We start from the raw sequence: 19763 nt of genomic DNA on the forward strand, positions 1-19763 counted from the left end.
GAGCCTTCAACGGCGGGAACAATCAGAACAGTCCTTTCATAAACTCCTTCCCCAGGCGATGAGACCACAGGGATGACCGTCCTGCAGTTCTGGTGTATCGGATGCCAGATGTATCTTCATGGAAGCATGAGCTAGTCCAGCTTTGGCCAGTGACAGTAAGTACGATAGCACTTGAGGGGCCGTAATCCGTAGAGGGTTAATCTTCTGTGCACGGCACCAGACAGAGAACCTCTTCCACTTGTGTCCGTAGCACTTGAGAGTTGAGGACGCCCTGGCCTTTGCAAGAACCTCTCTGCAGTCCGCCGGGATATCGTACCCTCCAAACTCTAGTGCTGCAGGAGCCAGGCCTGCAAGTTCAGCGACTCTGGGTCGTGATGAAGGATGGCGCCTCCTTCTCTGGAGAGAAGATCTGCGTCCATCGACAGTTTGACTGGTGGGGACGCTGACAAGTCCAGAAGGTCTGGGAACCAGATCTGCCTCGGCCACGCCGGTGCAACGAGGATCATCCTGCACCGGACTCTAGAGCTGGTTGACGAGTCGCAGTAGCAACGGAGGGAGCGCATACAGGAACAGGCCGTCCCAGGGGAACAAGAAAGCATCGCCCATGCTCCTCGGCTGGGGAAAACTGCTGGCGAACCTCTGGCATTTGGGAGTTCATCGCAAACAGGTCGATCTGGGGTTTGCCCCATCGTTGAAAGAGTCGATCCACTTGATACTGACGCAGTTCCCACTCGTGGCACGAGCGCAGCTCCCTGCTGAGCGAATCGGCGATTGTGTTGTTTGTCCCTGCCAGATGAAAGGGTACCAGAAACATCCCCTGGGCAACGGCCCAGTGCCACAGATCCTGGGCTTCCTTGGACAGGGCTGGGGATCTTGTTCCTCCCTGCTTCCGGATGTAGAACATCATGGTGGTGTTGTCGGTGAAGATCCTCACCACCTTGCCCTTGTGGGATGGGAGAAACGACCTGAGGGCCCAGAACACTGCTCGGAGCTCCAGTATGTTGTTGGGGAGCTTCCTCTCCTCCGAGAGCCAGACGCCTATCGCGTGAAGATCTTCGGTTTGCGCTCCCCACCCCTCCAGGGAGGCATCGGTCGTCACCATCACCTGGTGTGCTGGGGTCTGAAAGTCCGTGCCTGCCGTGAGATGCGCGCGGGTGCCCCACCACCGAATTGATTGGCGGAATAACTCGTTGAGCGAGATCCTGTCCTCGAAGCTGCCCGTCGCTTGCATCCAACGGGCGTCGAGGAACTCCTGTAGAGGGCGCATCCGAAGCCTGCACAGGCGCACCAGGTAGATGCATGAGGACATCATCCCGAGAAGGGACTTGATGGACCTCACCCTGCCACATCCGTGGCCAGCAGACGCTGCACCATGCCCAGGATGGCCTTCGTCCTTTCCTCCGACGGCGAGGCCAATCGCGCTACTGTATCGAGCCTGGATCCCAGAAACAGTGCGACCTGCGATGGAGCCAGGTGGGATTTGGGGAAGTTGATGGAGAATCCCAGGTCCGTGAGCAGCCGGACGGTCTTCGCTGTGTGTTCGACGGCGAGTTCCCTTGTTCTTGCTCGGATGAGCCAATCGTCCAGGTAGGGGTAGACGTGGATCCCCTGCAGGCGCAGCCGCACCACCACTGGCGCTAGGCACTTGGTGAATACCCTGGGCGCCGACTTCAATCCGAATGGGAGGGCCTTGAACTGGTAGTGCTGCCACTGGACCACGAACCTGAGAAACATTCAGTGTCCTTTTAGTATGGGGATGTGAAAGTATGCATCCTCCAAATTCAACGACGATAGGAAGTCGCCTTCCTCCAGCTGGCCCAGCATGTGCTGGAGGGTGACCATCCGGAACGTCTGTGCCTTGATGTATCTGTTTAGTTGACGCAGGTCCAGGATGGGACGCCATCCTCCTGTCTTCTTTCTGATGAGGAAGTATCTTGAGTATACTCCGGGGCCCCAGAGCCTCTTTGGGACGAGCTCCATGACTCCTTTCTTGAGCATTGCCCTTACCTCTAACAGCAGTTGAGGGATGTGGTTTTCCTTCCTGGCCACGGGAGGAATTCGGGGGCACTTCTTTAGAAATTCCAGAGTGTGCCCGTGGGCCAGGGCATCCAGCACCCAACGGTCAGTGGAGATGGACTCCCACACACTGACGAACTTCGTCAGCCGGCCTCCCACCGGGGTGCTTCGGTGGGGGCCCGACGCAACGGCCGGTTCAGTCTTGCTTGGAAGCAGCCTTGCCGCCTTGGCCTCCCTGGCGACGACGGCGAGATCCACTTGACTTGCCCCGTCCCCTGTAAGCTTCTTGCGACGAGGAGCAGGCTGACTGACGGTACGTCGAGGAGCCGCCGCCAAATCCTTTGGAGGCTCCTTGCTTGCCTCTGGAGTTCCGAAAGGGCGGCCGCCGTTGCTGCAGAACTCCCAAGGCCCGAGCCGTCTCTGTGTCGGTCTTGATGGCCTGCAGTGACTCATCCACTGTCTTTCCAAACAGATTGTTCCCGTCGTTTGGGCATGTCCAAAACCTTGGCTTGCACGTCTTGGCGGAAATCCGTCACCTTGAGCCACCCCCGCCGTCTAAGGCAAATGCTGTTGCCCAACTGGCAGAAACTGGTGTCGGCAATGTCCGTGGCTACCGTTATGGCGTGGTCCGACGCTACCTCACCTTCCTGTAGGCTCGCCAGGGCCTCTGCCCTCTTGTCGTCCGGTAGAAAGTCCAACAGGGGTGCGATCTTGTACCACAATTCCCTGTCATAGCGGGCCACAATCGCTAGGGCGTTGGCTGCCTTAATCGTTGTCGCCGCCGACGAGATGACTCGCCGTCCCATGGCATCCAGTTTCTTTCCCTCGCTGTCCGGTGGGGAACTTGAAGATGAAGCCGATGCCCCCCCGCCTTCTTCTTGGCCGCTGCCGAGACGACCGAATCCGGGGTCGGCTGTGCTCTCAGGTACAAGGGGGCAGCGTCGGGGGCCCGGTACTTCTTCTCATACCGGTCCCTCTTGGCAGGCGTCGTGGACGGGTTCTTCAGAAGTGCAAGTCCCTCGTCCCAGATGTCATCTAGCAGCGGCACCGCGAGGACCATTTTCCTCTTGGCCTCGCGCCGTTGGTAGAGGAAGCCTTCCTTCTTCTGCTCTTCGGGGCAGAGCTTGAAAAGCTCGGATGCCCTGGCAATCATGGCGTGGAAGGAGCCAATTTTGTCGGGTGGGGAGGCCCGAGGAATCGGTGATGGGAGATCCGTCCCGTCCTCACCACCGTCGTCATCCATCCCCGTCGTGGCCGTATCTGTTCCCGTGTCATCCCCAGGGACAGGGGACGGGGACAAAGACTGAGAGGGCCGTGAGGGCTGAAAAGGCGGGGCAGGATGAATCCTCCTCCTCTTGTTTGGAGGGCTTCCCAACGGGCCCGGCTCTGGGTCATCCATCGGGGGTAGAGGCAATCTCGTCCTTATCTCCGTGCATAAGGATTGGATTGCCATCAAAATGGCCTCCGAGTTGTCCTGCGGCTCAGGCTGCGACGGGTGCGATGGTTCCTCCACTGGAACCTTGTCAGCGTCACCCTCGCTCTCGTCGTCCTCCTCGTTGGGATCCTTCCCGTGGGACCGGGCCTCCTCAACGTTCTTGTCGAGGCCCTCCAAGACTTCAACCAGCTCTTCCTCGGAGGCTGTGTCCGTGTCCGTATTGACCACCGCCCCCCCTCTTTTTCCACCAGGGTCTTCACGGGGGCCTTCTCGATGGGCTGAAAAGAGGATTCCCTCCGTGGTGGCAGGGAAACTCTGGGCCCCGAGGTCGCCTCCACTGGGGTAGCCTCCACAGGCTCTGTCAGGGCCGTAGCGACTTCCTCAATAGAGGCCTTAGCCGGGTGAATCAAGGCCTTCACCACCTTGTGCGTGCCTGCGGCCTTCACGTTGGGGGGAGGGTCACCACCTCGCTCCCCCTCGGCTGGTTCCTTCGAGATCGACCGGGCCTCTCCAGAAACTTAACTGGGTTCTCGGATTTCCTCTTCCCCGAGCCAGAGCGTTGGCTCGTGGTTGATGGCACCGGTGAGGATGCGCCCTTCCTGGCAGCCGAGGAGCCCGACCGTTCGGCGCTCCCAGTGCCCGCGGACTCGCAGTGCTTTGCCTTCTGTTGGGCCCCCGTCGCCGGGGCGCCCTCACAGGACTTAGAAGACTGCTCAGACTTCTTCTTCTTCTCACCTGACAGGCTCTTGCCTTCCAGCCAGTTGGCGAGACGGGTCCAACGATCCCTCATAGTCCCGTCCGACATGTTCATGCAAAACGCACAGTCCTTCTCCAAGTGCTTGGATCCTGGTGTAGAGCTTCCCTTTTCCTGGGCCATGTCCACGAGGTAGGCCTCAGAAACTTCTGGAATCCTCCAAGAAGCGTAACTCGACGAAAGCTTCACCCTTGAGGGGCGTAGAAATTCCGTAATGGGTCCCCGTTGATCAGAAGTAGAAACGGTGGAGCTTGAGGCTCGATTTAAGTGAAAAATTAGATAAATCTCTTTGAAAAAGCACAAAACGCAATAAAAAGCTCGAGAGCTATAGCACGAGGACTCCCAACACTTGAACGTGCGGTAAAAATCTGAGGATGGCTGCCAGGGGCAGGGCTTAGGGAGAGGGCAGTTATTGGTGGGGGCAGTATGACCCAGAGACCAGTGATTGGTTACTACTAAGAAAGACAGATCAGAAACAAAACTGATACTGATTTTTTCTTTACCGAGGATTCCCAGCCTGACGATGGAGAATATATTCCTGAGCATGTGAATCCATGCCAGACCCCATGCTGGAGAACTTGAACACTTTAGATATTTAGGTGTCCAGATCACGGCTAGACTCGAAGATTATATGACCAAAAACCTACACCCGATTATAAACAGATTTGCACAAGACGTGAGCCGCTGGATGACACTGCCACTGACCCTATTGGGAAGAGCAGCGCTCTTCAAGATGTTAGCCCTCCCTCGCTTCTTATACATCTTACAGAATGGTCCATTACACATTCCTGTAACTGAATTCCATATAATAGACAGGACACTGCGAAGGCTGCTGTGGGGGGAGGGCACCGAAGGATAGCTCTACGCACTCTCCAACACGCAGTGTGGGAAGGAGGGATTGGGCTCCCAAATATGCAAACATACTATTGGGCGAGCCAGATGGCGGTGGTAAATGACATACTACATGGCAACCTAACACTACGGCATTTCCGAGCAGAAAAAGCGGTGAGGTCCGACACATCTTCACTTGAAAGCCTGTACCAGGTCATGAGTCGCCCCCTCCCCGCACAATGGCGGCCCACATAACACAAATCTGGTTGAATGCACACAGACACATAGGGTGGAGCAACAAAATCCCTCCGGTACAGCCCCTATGGAGGAACATATTCCTCCCTGAGCTTCATAAACTTCCGAAATGGCCGACCTGGGTGGTAGCAGCAGGCATATCGAAAATAGGTGACATGATAGAGGAAGGCAAACTCGTACCCTTTGCTGACCTACCGATCCGCTTTGGCCTGCCAGCGACCAAACAATATCATCACACACAGTTGTCCCATGCAATCAGGACACATATGCCAGACCTTTCCAATTTACCTGAATGCACGCCCGTAGAAAGAAATATTGTTTTGGATAGTGTGAATACTAAAACTACATCTATCATGTATAATGCAATTTCCTCTTTTTGCCTCAAAAGAACTTTGTAGCTTGAAGCTGAAATGGGAAAGAGATGTTGGCCCACTACTACCTGAGTATTGGACCACGGCCCTAATGCAACCTTGAGAGACTGCGATCCCGGCTAGAATCAGGCTGGTACAACTCAAAATACTACACAGGGTATACTACCCGAGGGTGACACTCCATCGCTGGGGGAAAATCACAGATGCTAAATGCCTGTGCTGTAAGCAGGAGGAAGGCACCTTTTTCCACATTTTGTGGGAATGCTCGCGCATTCAGCCTTTCTGGCAAAGTTGCTGTGACAGACTCTCAAGGGCCCTGGGTCAAACAATCCCCAACGAACCTAAACTGTTGTTACTTGGGATTGAAGAGGCGGGGGAGCTGACCCGTTTCGAGAAACACTTGCTCTCAACAACCCCACTGGACTGGCCAAAAGGAATATTGCACAGCTGTGGGGCTCGGAGGTTGTCCCGCAAACTGGGCAATGGGGAACAGATGTGGAGGCCTGTATTGCAATGGAGCGCTGAGTTTACACGGCCAGAGGTTGTCCGGGGAAGGCCTAAAAAATTTGGCAGAAATGGGAACTGACTTAACGGCAAACAAATCCTGAAGCGATAACAAATGTTGCATGTAAATGGAAGAGGTGCAGCATTCCTCAGACACTGACCCACAAAGAATTGAGCAACCAGTTTTAGAAACGTGTAGCAGAAAACAGTACCTGTGATGCAAGCATGTGTACCTTTTTGTACTGTATATCTTTGTTCTTGACTTATAAGAAAATACAATACAATGTGTTATAAAAATAAAAGTGTATGATTTGTTTTGAATTTTAAAATATATAAATAAATATTGCATTTTACCAACCAGCCTGGTTCATGGTCCATTGTGACTCGGGGTATGTGAAAAGGGGGTGTCATATGAGTGGTGTACCATCCCAAAATTGAATCGGCATCAAATAAGGAGAAAAGCATCTCAATTGTGCGCTACATACTAGGCCGAGACCAAGGTGTGTGTCGCTTGATTGAAATCCTTAACAAACTGGATCTGCAGAGCTGTACAGGAACAGAAGTCATCTGCTGCTTTTCTTCTAACTAAAGGTGCTGTAAAGTCTAAGAGAACTTACCTCTTGTTGTAGATTTGTTTCTACTCTTCACATGCCTAAACAGCTTGTGACCCTACATTGAATCTTCTTTTCCATCAAAGACTTCTAAAAACATTGTGCAAAGACTTTTCTTACTTACCTGCAAGAAGTGCTTCAGCTACATAAACCTTTGCCTATTGAAGTTCGCCTAGCCTATTTACACTGAAAGAAGCTTCTCTCCTCTGACATTGGTGAGGGTTGAAAAGTATCTGCCTGCTTAAAAAATATGTGAGATCTCTTGTTTGTTCTGATAACCTTTTCTTTGACACACCTCAGTACTATTCTAAATGCCAACAGTAATATATCAATGTCTACAGTGTCCTAACTATTGATGTCACCTGAGGGTGTAGGAAGTGTCTGTGTGACATCCCAAATGGGTGTTTGCTGATTTAAAAACTAAGAGTGCGTATTTTGGAGGTATTTGTGTGTTACTATTATTTTGCTCCCTTCTAAAGAAGGCTTATACAAATGACCGGTAAATAAATAAATAATTGTTTTATCAAGAAACCTTGAGTTTAAGAGTTTGTTTGAATACTTGTCACTGTGAATCTTTGTGTAACAACCCTACTGCTCACATTGACCCCTCTTGAGATAAGCCTGGCTGCTCTACCACACTACCAACCTGTGTAGTTCAGACTTATACCAAAGGTTGGGTCATATTGCCAGGAGACTAAGGTTGTTGTAGTGCTCCCCTAAGGGCACGACCCCAAATCTTGACCTAACAGTTTACAAGATCTTGCCCCCACCAATCCTTGTGACCCCACCTTTAGGATATATGTCAGTCATTACTTACCCAGTATTAGCCTTTCTTGGAAAGTAAAACGACATTGACTGGGGTGTTCCTGACACATTACTCTCCCCTACCTATTACACCTCACACATTGACGTCCTCAGATTGATTCTATTTTGGACAAGATGCGAACAGCGTGTTTTGAGTAAAGCATGAATACACTTTCCTCAGCTCCCATGTAGGGAGGTTGAATGGGTGCATGTGTTTCTAAACAGATGCAAATCAATGAAAGAGTGTTACTGGGCAAATAATGTCTGCCGTCTGAGGCATGCAAGTCTGTTTAAAATCACATGCTTAGCATAGACAAGCCAGCAGTACCACATTGTTAGGAAACATTTCTCTTTTGGTAACTGTGATAATGGAAATGCCTTATGGAGTGAGAGGGCTTCCTGTCTAAGTCCTACCACTTCTCTCTGTGTATTTTCTCTATGTTCTATCTTTTGGTGACCAGCACCCATGGGATACCCTTATGGTACCCATGGGTGGGGGTACAGCTTTGTACCCCTTATCTGTGTTTTTGGGCAGCTGTGTGTTGCCCACAAAGCAGGGTATGGGCTGGTGGCAGCTACATGCTGACTTGGCAGTGGCTCTGAGTACCCTCCATTTTGGGACACCCAGGCCCTGCCGTAGGAATCAATGGATTCCTACACAAAGGCAAGATGGCCACTGTGGCCACTTGGTTTCTATTGCCTTTTACCTTGTTTCCCAAGGTCCTGGGAAGCCCAGACTCTGTCCCTTCCTCTTGAGAGGCGGCTGGGTGGAAAAACCACATGTCTCTGTTCCCTTTACCCGACTGGCTGTTGGGTGGAAATACCATATATGGCTCCGAGGCTGCCTTCTGTCGAACTGACTGAAGCCTTCCCAGGGGCTGTGTGTTGTGAGTACTGTTAGGTAAGATTGTGTAGAGTACAACTGGTGTGGGACTTTACAAGTCTTATCTGCTTGGTATTAGTGTCCTAACCTTTAACATAGGCCTGTACTACACAAGTCAGTAGAGTGGCTGAGCAGCCAGCCTTATCTTAGAAGGGGTACTGTCAGCTGTAGAGCAGTACAATGAAATCAGTAGTGACAAGTAAACACTTGTACACTTTAAAAGTTATATTGAAAATATTTTAAAAAGTGTGGAGTAAGCCATAAGAGGGCAGCTCTTTATCATCCGGAAATCAACGGGATAGTTGAAAGACTAAATAGATGTGTGATGGAAAGCATCCGCATGGGAGAGCAATGTGGTTTTGATAAACTGGTGACCATTCAAAATAGGATGTGGGCGTTGCGCATGGCACCTCATGCGACCACTGGCCTGTGTCCATTCGAACTCATGAGGAGCCGGAAGCCTTTCTCGATGGCGTGTCCTCCATGGTTAGGGAGGAGCAGGGAGTCGGATGTTGTTATTGACGAAGTGAGAAATGTGCTTAAGAAGAAGAAGAGTGAGTGGGTCATGCGAGAAAACAAAAGAAGAGGAAGAAAGGAATTGCATGTGGAGCGAGGTGACTGGGTAAGAATAAAGAAGGGTGTGGTGAAGAAAAAAGGAGAGTCACTATATTCAGATCCGGTCAGAGTAGTTGCTGTTATGAAGGGTGCGGTGCGTGTGGAGGGCGGTCAGGTTTGGAACAAAAGTAGAGTGGCTACTGTGAAAAGAGGTCAAGTGTGAGGATTAGTTGTGGTGTGTATAGCTTTTGAAAAAAAGGGAGATGTGTTGTGATGTTCCTCCCTTGGGGACATTGTTTGTATAGGAAACTATGCAGTAAGCTTTGCCATGGAATGTTTATCGCCTCAGGTTCTGGTGAGGTCACAGAACCTGTATGTGTTTATGCTGCCCTGAAAGTTCTATAGTTTGTCAGTTGAAGCTACTTGTTGGAGAAGAGGGGTCCTCTGTTGTTGTAGGGGATCTTTCTCTCCTGTTATCCTAATAAATACTTACCGTGAAGACTTACCTGTGTCCAGAGCGTCTTCGCAACAGGTGTTTAAACCCAAAGCCCCACAGTACCTTAGAAATGAAGCAGATGTTCCCGATGGCTTCACTGGCGCTGCTTTGTTATGGGAGCCAAGGACAGTACCACAGCGGCAAACAATTCTCCCCGCCTTGACTATCGACGCGGGAGATCCCCGGGTACCTCTGACACATAATGCAGGATTCTTCAGCCTTGAATCCTGATCTTACGTTTCCTAGTCTCGAAGGTTCATGAAAGGAACAGTCATTCGTTGAAAAGGTCAAGGGCACTTCCCTACTTGCAATCCTCTTCGGTCTTGCCGTCTTTCGCCTTGTATTAAACTGCCATCTTGGAACTGCTGATTCCTCGTGGGCTTTGTCTTGCTTAGAGTGTGCTTTCGTGCTCCGCCTTTTATCCGTGTGGGGAAGTATGATGTAAGTCACATGGGTGTAATGATCAGTAATTGCCTGACCCTGCCTGACCATTGCTTTGGGACAAGTCAGGCATACAGCTCGGGTGTTAGTCCGTTTTCTCTCACAGTGAGCTCTCTGTGAGAAAGTGTTTGTGTTGGAAAAGGGGTGAGGGGTTGAGTTCCAAAGTATCCTACCTGGTAGGATAGGGTAAAGGTGTTACAGGGAAGGGGATACCACATCTCGCCATCCGGGGTCCCACTTCCACTCCCCGAAGACCCCTCACCCAGGTGATCCTCCCACACTGGTCCTCCTGCAGGAACTGGATCCAAAAGCGGTGGCCGTGTCCAGGCCACCTGGATGACAGATCCCTGGGGGACTACTGGGTGAGACACAATCAGGTGTCTCGCAGTCCAGACAAGTGCACGAGAGGGAAAGCGGTTATCTTGGTCCCTGACCTGTTGCTCTACCCTTTGTCTTGGGAAGGTGGCAAAGTCACTCTGTTAGGTGAGGTGCTCTGTAGGTGAGAGGGGATGGCTGTTTTGTGGAACATCTGCCCCATTCAGCCTGCCGCATTCAGAGGCAAGAATCTTTCTCTCCCAGGTTTGGCTCTTATTAGAGGGTCCACAACAGATTGCTATTTTCAGTTGACTGCCATGCCCGCAATGATTCCATCAGGAAATACTACTTTGGTCGCTGCTCTGTAGAGGTAAGCTTGCCTGAGGACGCCACCAATGTTTTATTTGCTATCATGCATCAGTATCTTGATCATTTATTGTGTGACGGGTTTCTGTTTCTTACTCTATGTAAGGCAGGGCAGTTTGAGGCTAGTGTAGGGTTGACGATCAGCAAGGACCCTTTTCTCTGGGGTCCTGCATCATAAAAAGTTGTGGAAACAGAAGGAGGTGTGTTGATGGCCAAATGAAATGTTTAATTTGTACTGGACAAAAGTGTTAATATTCAGCCTCATTTCCGATAGCCACTTGACTGCACCTGCTAGTTAATTAAGAACTGCAGAAGGAATTCTTTCTGCAGTCAGTGGTTAAACACTTAATAAATAATAACATTGCATATTATGAATGCCAATGAAGAAACTATTAAGGAAGGAGGAAGCAGTGGAATAATTATAAAAAAATACAGCATGTGAAATACAAGAAAATGTGATCAAAGAATTTTAAATAATGATATACATAGATGAGAAAATATTCAAGTATGAGGAAATTAAACCAGATGACATACCTTCAATATCATTCTTTTTTAATTCTTGTCTCTCTTGTACTTTCCCACCAGCTATCTCCCCTTTGAAAAAATAACAGCAACAGGTTAACATTAAGACTCAGATTGTATGAACTGAAATAGAGAGTGGATACAGTGGAACCATAGAGAAAGAAAGTGACAAAGAGAAACATACCAAGAGGGTATTAAAGAGTGCAAGAAAAGGAAAACACAATGACGAGTAAAAACAAGATGGTGTTGAAAAATAAGAAAGAAACAAGGTACAAAACCTATTGTTAATGGAAGATAACAGTGTTTATAAATTGAAGATGGAAAACATAAAGGAAGGAATAAGGAGGGAGAATAGAAGGACTAGAAAGTTAAGGCAATAAACAAAAAATACAACAAAGGAATAAAGAAATTAGATTGAAGGAAAAACAATGGAAAGAGGAACAGAATAAATGAAAGATAAGACAGAAATTAAATGAAACAGGACGGCACACAGACTCAATGGAGAAATAAAGGAAAAACAAACAGTTACTAGAGAGAAATAAGCAAATTGAGGGAAACCAAATGAAAAATGAGAACACGTAGAACAGATAAATAAAACAGTATGAGGAATAAAGTGTTAAAAAATAGCATGAAGAAAAAAGAGGGAAAAACCCATAAAAAGGAAAAACAAGGAGTCAGAAATAAGAGAATGTAAAAAAATATACAGAAACAAAGGAAACATGCAAGAAGAATGTCTGGCTGATATTACTAGCTTTCTGGTTGGGAGCTAACCAGTTAGATGTCTTTTTAAATTGCACTGTGTATTTTGTTTGAAAGATTTAGCCCCCACCAATCCTCGTGCCCCCAACTTTAGAATATATGTCAGTCATTACTTACCCAGTATTAGCCTTTGTGTGGCCTCTATCTGTTTAGAAGCTTTGCAATGGCCACCATCAAGTGATTTGTGCAGCAGAGTACACGTTTTTTACTTGAAAAGTAAAACGACATTGATTGGGGTGTTCCTGTCACATTATTCTCCCCTACCTATTATACCTCATGCATTCACGTCCTCAGATTGATTTTATTTTGGACAAGATCCGAACTGCGTGTTTTGAGTAAAGCATGAGTACACTTTCCTCAGCTCCCATGTAGGGAGGTTGATTGGGTGCCTGTGTTTCTTAACGGGGGCAAATCAATGAAAGAGTATTAGTGGGTAAATCATTCTGCCGTCTGTGGCATGCAAATCTGTTTAAACTCACATGCTTAGCATAGACAAGCCATCAGTACCACATTGTAAGCCTCCTTAAGTTCTGATTAGTGCCTCGATGCCTGCGGGCTGTAGCACGCTCTACAAATACAAAATAAATAAATTGTTAGGCAAGATTTCTGTTTTGGTAACTGTCATAATGGAAATGCCTTATGGAGGGACAGGGCATCCTGTCCTTGTCCTACCACTTCTCTGTGTGTGTTTTCTCTGTTTTATCTTTTGGTGAACAGCACCCATGGGATACCTTTATGGTATCACATGGGTGGGGATACGCCCTTGAATCCTTATCTGTGTTTTTGGGCAACTGTGTGTTGCCCACAGAGCAGGGTATGGGCTGGTGGCAGCTACATGCGGACTTGGCAGTGGCTCTGAGTACCCTCCATTTTGGGACACCCAGGCCCTACCATAGGAATCAATGGATTCCTACACAAAGGCAAGATGGCCACTGTGGCTACTTGGTTTTCTATTGCCTTTTACCTTGTTTCCAAAGTCCTGGGAAGCCCAGACTCTGTCCCTTCCTCTTGAGTGGCCATTGGGTGCAAACACCATATAGGTCCCTGTTCCCTTTATCCCTGACTGGCTGTTGGGTGGAAATATCATATATGGCTCTGAGGCTCCCTCCTGTCAAACTGACTAGAGCATTCCCAGGGGCTGTGTGTTGTGGGTACTGTTAGGAAAGATTTTGTAGAGTCCAACTGGTGTGGGACTTTACAAGACTTATCTGTTTGGTATTAGTGACCCAACTTTTAACATAGGCCTTTACAACACAATTCGGTAGAGTGGCTGAGCAGCCAGGCTTATCTTAGAAGGGATACTGTGAGCTGTAGAGCAGAGCAATGAAATCAGTAGTGACAAGTAAACACTTACACGCTTTAAAAGCAATATTGAAGTTATTTATTTATATACACAAAGCAAATGAATCACACTATGTTATGCAGCAACTAAAAGTATCAACAAGCAGAATTTCAGAATCAAGTTATTCAAGTAACAATAATGCAGGTAAGTACATTATTTTTGTACTAAAACATTTTCCAGCACACGGAGTGACATCAGTTAAGGTCAGCAGTAGCACTTATGGGTTACCATACAATATTGAGTTTGGTGGGAAAGAGGGTTAGAGTATAACAGAACACTGTAGCACTGTAACAATAGTCTTTTCTCCCAGAGGAATGTAGGCAGTCCTTTATCACAGCAATAACAGTGTAAAACAATTAAAACATGTATGGGAACAAGCACTGCCAAAGTCACTAGCGTTCAGAATGGATGCCACATTTGCTGAAGGAGTAGGTGTAGCAGACCCACTTCTCAGACTTTGATAATTCAACAATCTTTCAATCAATCCATTTTTCTTTCCTTTAACAGGGAGATTCCTGACCTTACACATTTCCTTCAGTTGATCTAATGTTAAAATGATCAGGGCTTCCTGTCTGAAGTTATCCATATCAGGCATGATAAAATTGCTTTTCTAGTGGTGCTTAGCCTTGTGAAGGTTACTATTTGAACAAAAGTAAAGCAGAACTCTCAATGTAACAACTCTACAATTTATCCTCACTGCCTGCCGCCAGTGTTAAGCAAAGTATGTATGCAGTACCCATAGGGACCACTACACACAACCAGGACTACAGGTGTAAGCAAAACCAACCTTTGGTATAAGTCTGTACTACACAGTTTTGGTAGCGTTGCTGAGCAGCCAGGCTTATCTCAAGAGGGGAATGTGAGCAGTAATGATGTTACACAGAGGTCTACAATCACAAGTATTCAAATAAACTCTTATACTCAAGGTTTCTTGGTAAAACACGTATTAATTTATTTCACAGTCAGTTATAAAACATTTAGCAGAAGGAGGCAACAAAATATTATTCACAAATATACTTCGTGCTTAAACTTTAAGTTTCTGTTGCATTTAAACTACTTTGAAGGAGGAGCAAAATGGCATTCAGAACACTTTGAAGTAGGAGCAAAAAGGAATAGGTTATCAGAATATCACAAAGAAAGTTCACAAGTATTGTTAGACAGAGCAGATACTTTGAGTTCACTAGAAGAGTCAATAAAAATCAATATGTTAGGCCAAAGTCAATGGGCTAAAGTCTTGGATAGGATAAAACGGTTCTGGTAAGTAGAACGGTAAAGTCTCTGTAAAGGTTCTCAGAAGTAGTTTGCGAAAAGAAGAATCATATGTTGGGTCACAAGCTGATCAGGCCTGCAAGTTGCAAAGGTTTCAAGCACTTTCGCAGTGAGAGCTAAGTTCTCTCGATCAGGTTTTCACAGTAACTTACAATGAAGAAAATATGCAGCTGAAGACTTCTGTTCCTGGTAGTTCCCGCAGATCTCGCTGTTCCTGAGCCTCAGTTGTGGGGACAAGAGGAAGGGCGTCGGGGGGCTCCTTCACTGCACAGGGACTGGTCAAAAAGCTGGAAACTGGCAAATCTTCAATTCCGGTAACTGTAGACAAGCACACAAACTGGTGTCCCTCTCCCTGGTTATTCGGTTTCCTGCAGCACTCTGAGGAAAATACAACCAGCTCCGAGAATGGTATCCAGGTGGCTTAGTGTTGAGTTGATTGGTCCCACCAACTCAAAGGAAGAAGTCGTCCTTGTAGGGGCTTCTTTGTCGAGGTGAACTTGGCGATTTGGACCTGCAGCAGGGTTTCACCGGGCAAACCAACGGTCCAGGAGTTGCAGCAGCTGTCCTCTTCAAGCTCGTCTTCGGTTCTTTCGGTCCAGTGGTCGACTCTGACTTCCAAGCCAAGAGACTCGTCTTTTATTCAGTTCTCTCCCATTCATTCCAGCCTAGCTGTCACTCACCCAGCAGGGTGGCTGTCCTTGCCGGACAATCAGTCAGCAAATCACACCAGAGTGCATTTGGGTATCCTTAGAGACTAAGCATAGGGAGTTTCGGGCACCTCCCTCACTTCCTGCCCACCCCAGACACTTGGGCGCCAGAGGCGGTCTTCAGTCCTGAAGCCCGCCAAAGGCGTAAAAATAAAAGGACCAAACCTGGTTTGGCGTGCAGAGACAAACTGTAGAAGCACCTTTCCAAAAAGAAACAGTGAAAAAAGAAGACCGGGACTACCGAGGCTACCACTTTTACTGACAGCCTCTAACATACCGCCGGTTTATTTTGATATTAACTTTACTCCGCTAGGTTTTTAATGCCAGAACTTTGATTATAATTCTTTCTCATGTCTTTCTCTATAGTCCTAACCTAAGTCTGGGATCCTTTGTTCGTCCTTTTGGCGGGCTTCTGCAGAGAAGACCTCCTCTCGGCACCACTGATTCTGAGGTAGACAGGATGTGTGGGAAGGAGAATAGGCACCCTGGACAAGGTTGCCTACGCAACCCAAGTCGCACTCTGCACTGATAGGCTGGGGGGTTCTCCCGCCAGGAGAGCCACCCCACTGTGTGAGTGACAGCTAGGCTGTAGGAATGGGGGTCTTGCTGCATAAAAGCAGGGTCCTGAGGACTGAAGGACAAGACGTCGCCACTGGAACTAAGAAGCCGAAGAGGAGAGAAGCCAAAGACATCTGCAACGACTGAACCACCGGTGAAGCCCTGCTGCAGATCCACACCACTTTTCTCCAACGACTCGAGAAGATCTTCACTTGCAAGAGTCTTCTTCCCTTGAGCTGGTGGGGCCAACCAGTTCGCCAATCACCTTCCAGGACTGGCCTTGGTCGAATCGCCAGTGCCAAGCACTAGGAGACCGGATAGCCAGGCAACCGTCCACCACTACCGCGATTTAAAGGAGTGTACCTTTTATTCGTTGGGCAGCACCGCGGCTGGTTTCACCCCTGGGCAGTGCAGTAACTCGAACCTTCCTCCACGACAAGAGCCTCTCTTCCTCTGCTGGATCTCCCGAACTGCAGGAACTGCCAGGAACTACCGCCACCGCAGGTGCCTCTTCCACTTTTAAGTTACATTGTTCCGCCAGGCCTCCCTTTTCATTGGGTACTGCTAAAGGTGTTTTAAATCCTTTTCTTACCTACTGGGTTGGCCGCCCCAATCATCTAACATTGTCTTTCACCTTCTGCAACCGTCTTTTCGAATTGTTAAACAAAGACTTGACTGCAGCGACTAGAACATTTGCTCCTGGGCACTTTGCCCTGTACCACTGACTCTGGCACAGGCCTATTGACTCTGGCTAAATCTGTTACAACAGCCTTCTCTAGATTGCTTCTCACCTAAAAATGTGTTGGTGCACCTAACTCTTATAACCACCTTTTCCTTCCCTCTTTTTAAACTTGTGAAGTGCCATTTTGCTCCGTTTCCACCTCAGTATTGCCAATGCTAAAGTACTGCCTTGCCTAACTTGTTCACAATCTTCTGGGGAAGAGTTGCTGGTGTGTTAAAGAGTATATTCCTGTATAACTTGTCCTTTCCCTCCCTTTTGAGAAATTAATAGAGTGCCATTAATGCTTGGTTTTCACTGTGCCGTTTTGCTCAGTTTTCACTCTTGCTCAAACTTGTCTACAATTTAAATAGGGAGTTGTGGATACTTTTCTTGACTGATTTAACTTGCTTTTATAATAGTGATTTGTGTGTGAACATCAGAGTGTGTAAAATAAATATATATATTCTTTTTGATACATGTGTAGGCAGAAAAGTCTTCCTGTCAAAGGCAAGAAATCAGAAATGATTGAAAGATTGTTAGAACACCAAAGACTGGAGAGTAGGCCTATAGTGCCTACCCCTCCAGCAAATGTAGCAAATCTTGAGGATGATAATATTGATGATGTTATTGTTGAAGCAGATGAGGAAGAGGAGGATAACAATGTCACCCCCTCTGGCCCTCTGCCTGCTCAAAGGCCTCAACCTATGGCTACTGGACCATTGTCAGGTCCCACATTAAGTCCTGAATGTATCACCCTAGAAAAAATTAGACTTGAACTTGAATTCAAAAGAATTAGTGCCCAAACTGAACAGAGACATCGAGAACTAAGGCTCAAAGAAATAGAGCTCAACCATGAGCTAGAGATGAAGAAATTGTCTTTGGAAAATGCTTCTCTCCCCGAATCCTCTAGATCCTCCAGTCCAAAAAGACCCCGGATTTGTACGCAAGAATGCCTAAAGAGATTGTGGGTATGTATGAACCTAAGTTGGATGTGTTAGATTAGTTAGCTATGTTTGAATACAATCATGGGCTCCAGGATATCACAGGGAATCAGTTGATCCCCTGGTTGTTTTCTAGGCTCCCCCCTGTTGCATCTGATGTGGTAATGGAGTTGGGGGAGGTCGATAGGATGAATTATGAATGTGGGAAGCTAGCTTTGATAGCTAGATTTGGGAAGACCCCTTCCCAGTACCTTAAGAGGTTTAGGACCCTCAATAGATAGGAGGCCTTGGCTTACGTAGATGTAGTCCAAGGTGGCTTTAGCGTTCAGGCGGTCTCAGGTCGGAATATTGTTTTGTTTAGGGAACAGAACTGCGATATTGTGCAGGTTCCTTGGTTTGGTGACAGACCTCCAGGCCTTTCCTCGTTCGACTGTGGCTCCTTGTGTCGCACGATCCTTGTCGTCATCGTGGGGTATGTTGCAGTTGGCGTTCAAATCACTGCACACAATGATGTCAATCTTCTCGTGTTCTGCCTAGATCCAGTCTTTTGTTTCCCCCATTTTTGTGCTGTAGGCTTTTGTGGTGGTACGTTGGGGATTCCAGTATGTGTTTATTATTGCTAGTTGGGTAGCGTATTCCAGCTCCGGGACTGCGATTTGATGGGTCCATGTTGTCAGTATGACCAGCATCTCATACTATTCCTTCAGCTTTCTTGGTGCAGTTAAGCCTGAACCCATTTTTATGGCTGTCAAGAGTCGTGAAGATGGACGACCGAGGAGGCCCTTTGCTGCTGGAGATATATCTACCACAAATCCATCTAGGGTTGGCTTCTCCGACAGCCATGTCTCTTGGAGACATATGATGTCATACAGGCCCAGATAAAAGTCACCTAGGGTAGTCAGGTGTGCGTGACCTCTCGTGTTCCACGATCCCAAGGTATATCTTTCAATAGATGCGTCTGTAGGTGTATTTGCGATTCCTATGGGGGTGGTTTCCGAGGTCAATTCTTGTTGCTATCTCTCTCGTTTCGGGTTCAGGGTTGATTTGAGCCATGACCACGGGCATTGTGATGTCATTGCGTCTTTTGTTTTGGTTTTCCGTCTCGACTTTTGTCGGTTGTCTGCCTGCGTGTGGTTTTCGTGGGACTATATGGGGGTTGAGTGTAGAGATCCTCTGATCTGGACCCCGTTGTGCATTCGTGTTGTATGTTCTCATATCTTTCGTGCACTTCCTGTGACTTCTTTCTTTCGTTTTCATAGCTGGACCGGCAATGCCGGTGGTGTTGGTAATCTTGAAGGGAGTGCCGGTTTCCGGGGTCGGTTGTCCTTTCCCCCTGCCCTTTCCCTATTCGGTTGGCTCGATAGAACGCTTCCGTTATAGATGTGTAGCGATATTTGCGATCTTCCGTGCCTTTTGGATGACACGCTTTATCCTCTCTTGACGTTGAGGATTTTATTTCCGTCAGTATGAAGCCAAGTTGCTCCATTTCTCTGATTGCATTCGAGTTGATTTGTTGGATTCCGACAGCCTTGACATGGAGGTATGCTTTTGCTGTATTCCCTCTGTAATATGGTTCGACTAATTTGATGCCTTCTGTTTTGATTCCTTTCAGTGTGTTCCTTTTGTTCGTCATTTTTAGGATAGTTATCCTATTCAGGATCATATAGCCTTCCATTTTTTTTTATTGTTCTACTTTGAATATGCGTTCCTCGTCTTCTGCTTTTATATTTTTGCTTTGTTGTCCGTTTGCTCTTTTCGGCTCTCTTTTCCGCTGTGGAGTTGCGTGCCTACTTGGTCTTCGCCTATCTTCTTTAATGTAGAACTCACTAATGTGTTGTTTCTTATTTTATAAGAGTTTTTCTCTTGGGTCTCATTGGCGGCGGCATGTTCATTTGATCCTTGATCTTTATCAATTTCTTTTCTACTGTTTTCCGGGTCTTGTATTAAAGTAGGTTTTTTTCAGGTTCTGTGATGAACACCTCTTGATCTGATTCGTTGGGGGTGATTTCCCAATGTTGCGAGAGGTTCATCAATTCCGTGTCTTTCATGAAGTCTTCTACTGATCTCGGTGATCTACTAGTATCCTGCACCTTTTTATTTTGCCGCAAGACTTTGAGGAGTTCTTTTTCTTGGCATGATTTTTTAGGGTTTGTCTTCTTTGGTTCTTGGTTTATACCGCTGTGCTTTTGTGTCGTCGTGGTCGCTGGTTCATTGCTTGTTAATTTTAGTACCACCGGTTTTCTTATGGATGATTGATTTGTCACTCCCGTTTTTACTGATTGAATAGGGCTCAATCTTGATATGTCG

At 47.5% G+C, this 19763-nt stretch overlaps 1 protein-coding gene across 11 annotated transcripts in view; it reads right to left on the reverse strand.

The window, feature by feature from the left end:
• The window catches only part of LOC138580892 (up-regulator of cell proliferation-like), a 1164421-nt gene that overhangs the window by 882607 nt on the left and 262051 nt on the right, over positions 1-19763 (reverse strand). For 7 of the 11 annotated variants that reach the window (XM_069651790.1, XM_069651791.1, XM_069651794.1 and 4 more), the window contains exon 7: positions 11172-11231. The exons of the other annotated variants lie outside the window; for them this stretch is intronic. In XM_069651790.1, coding sequence (XP_069507891.1) covers positions 11172-11231 — 60 coding nt within the window. The remainder of the gene's footprint in view (positions 1-11171; positions 11232-19763) is intronic. 11 annotated transcript variants of the gene reach the window in all.

The sequence above is a fragment of the Ambystoma mexicanum genome, chromosome 3p (assembly GCF_040938575.1).
Source record: "Ambystoma mexicanum isolate Mex_15411 chromosome 3p, UKY_AmexF1_1, whole genome shotgun sequence".
NCBI classification, from domain to species: Eukaryota; Metazoa; Chordata; class Amphibia; order Caudata; family Ambystomatidae; genus Ambystoma; species Ambystoma mexicanum.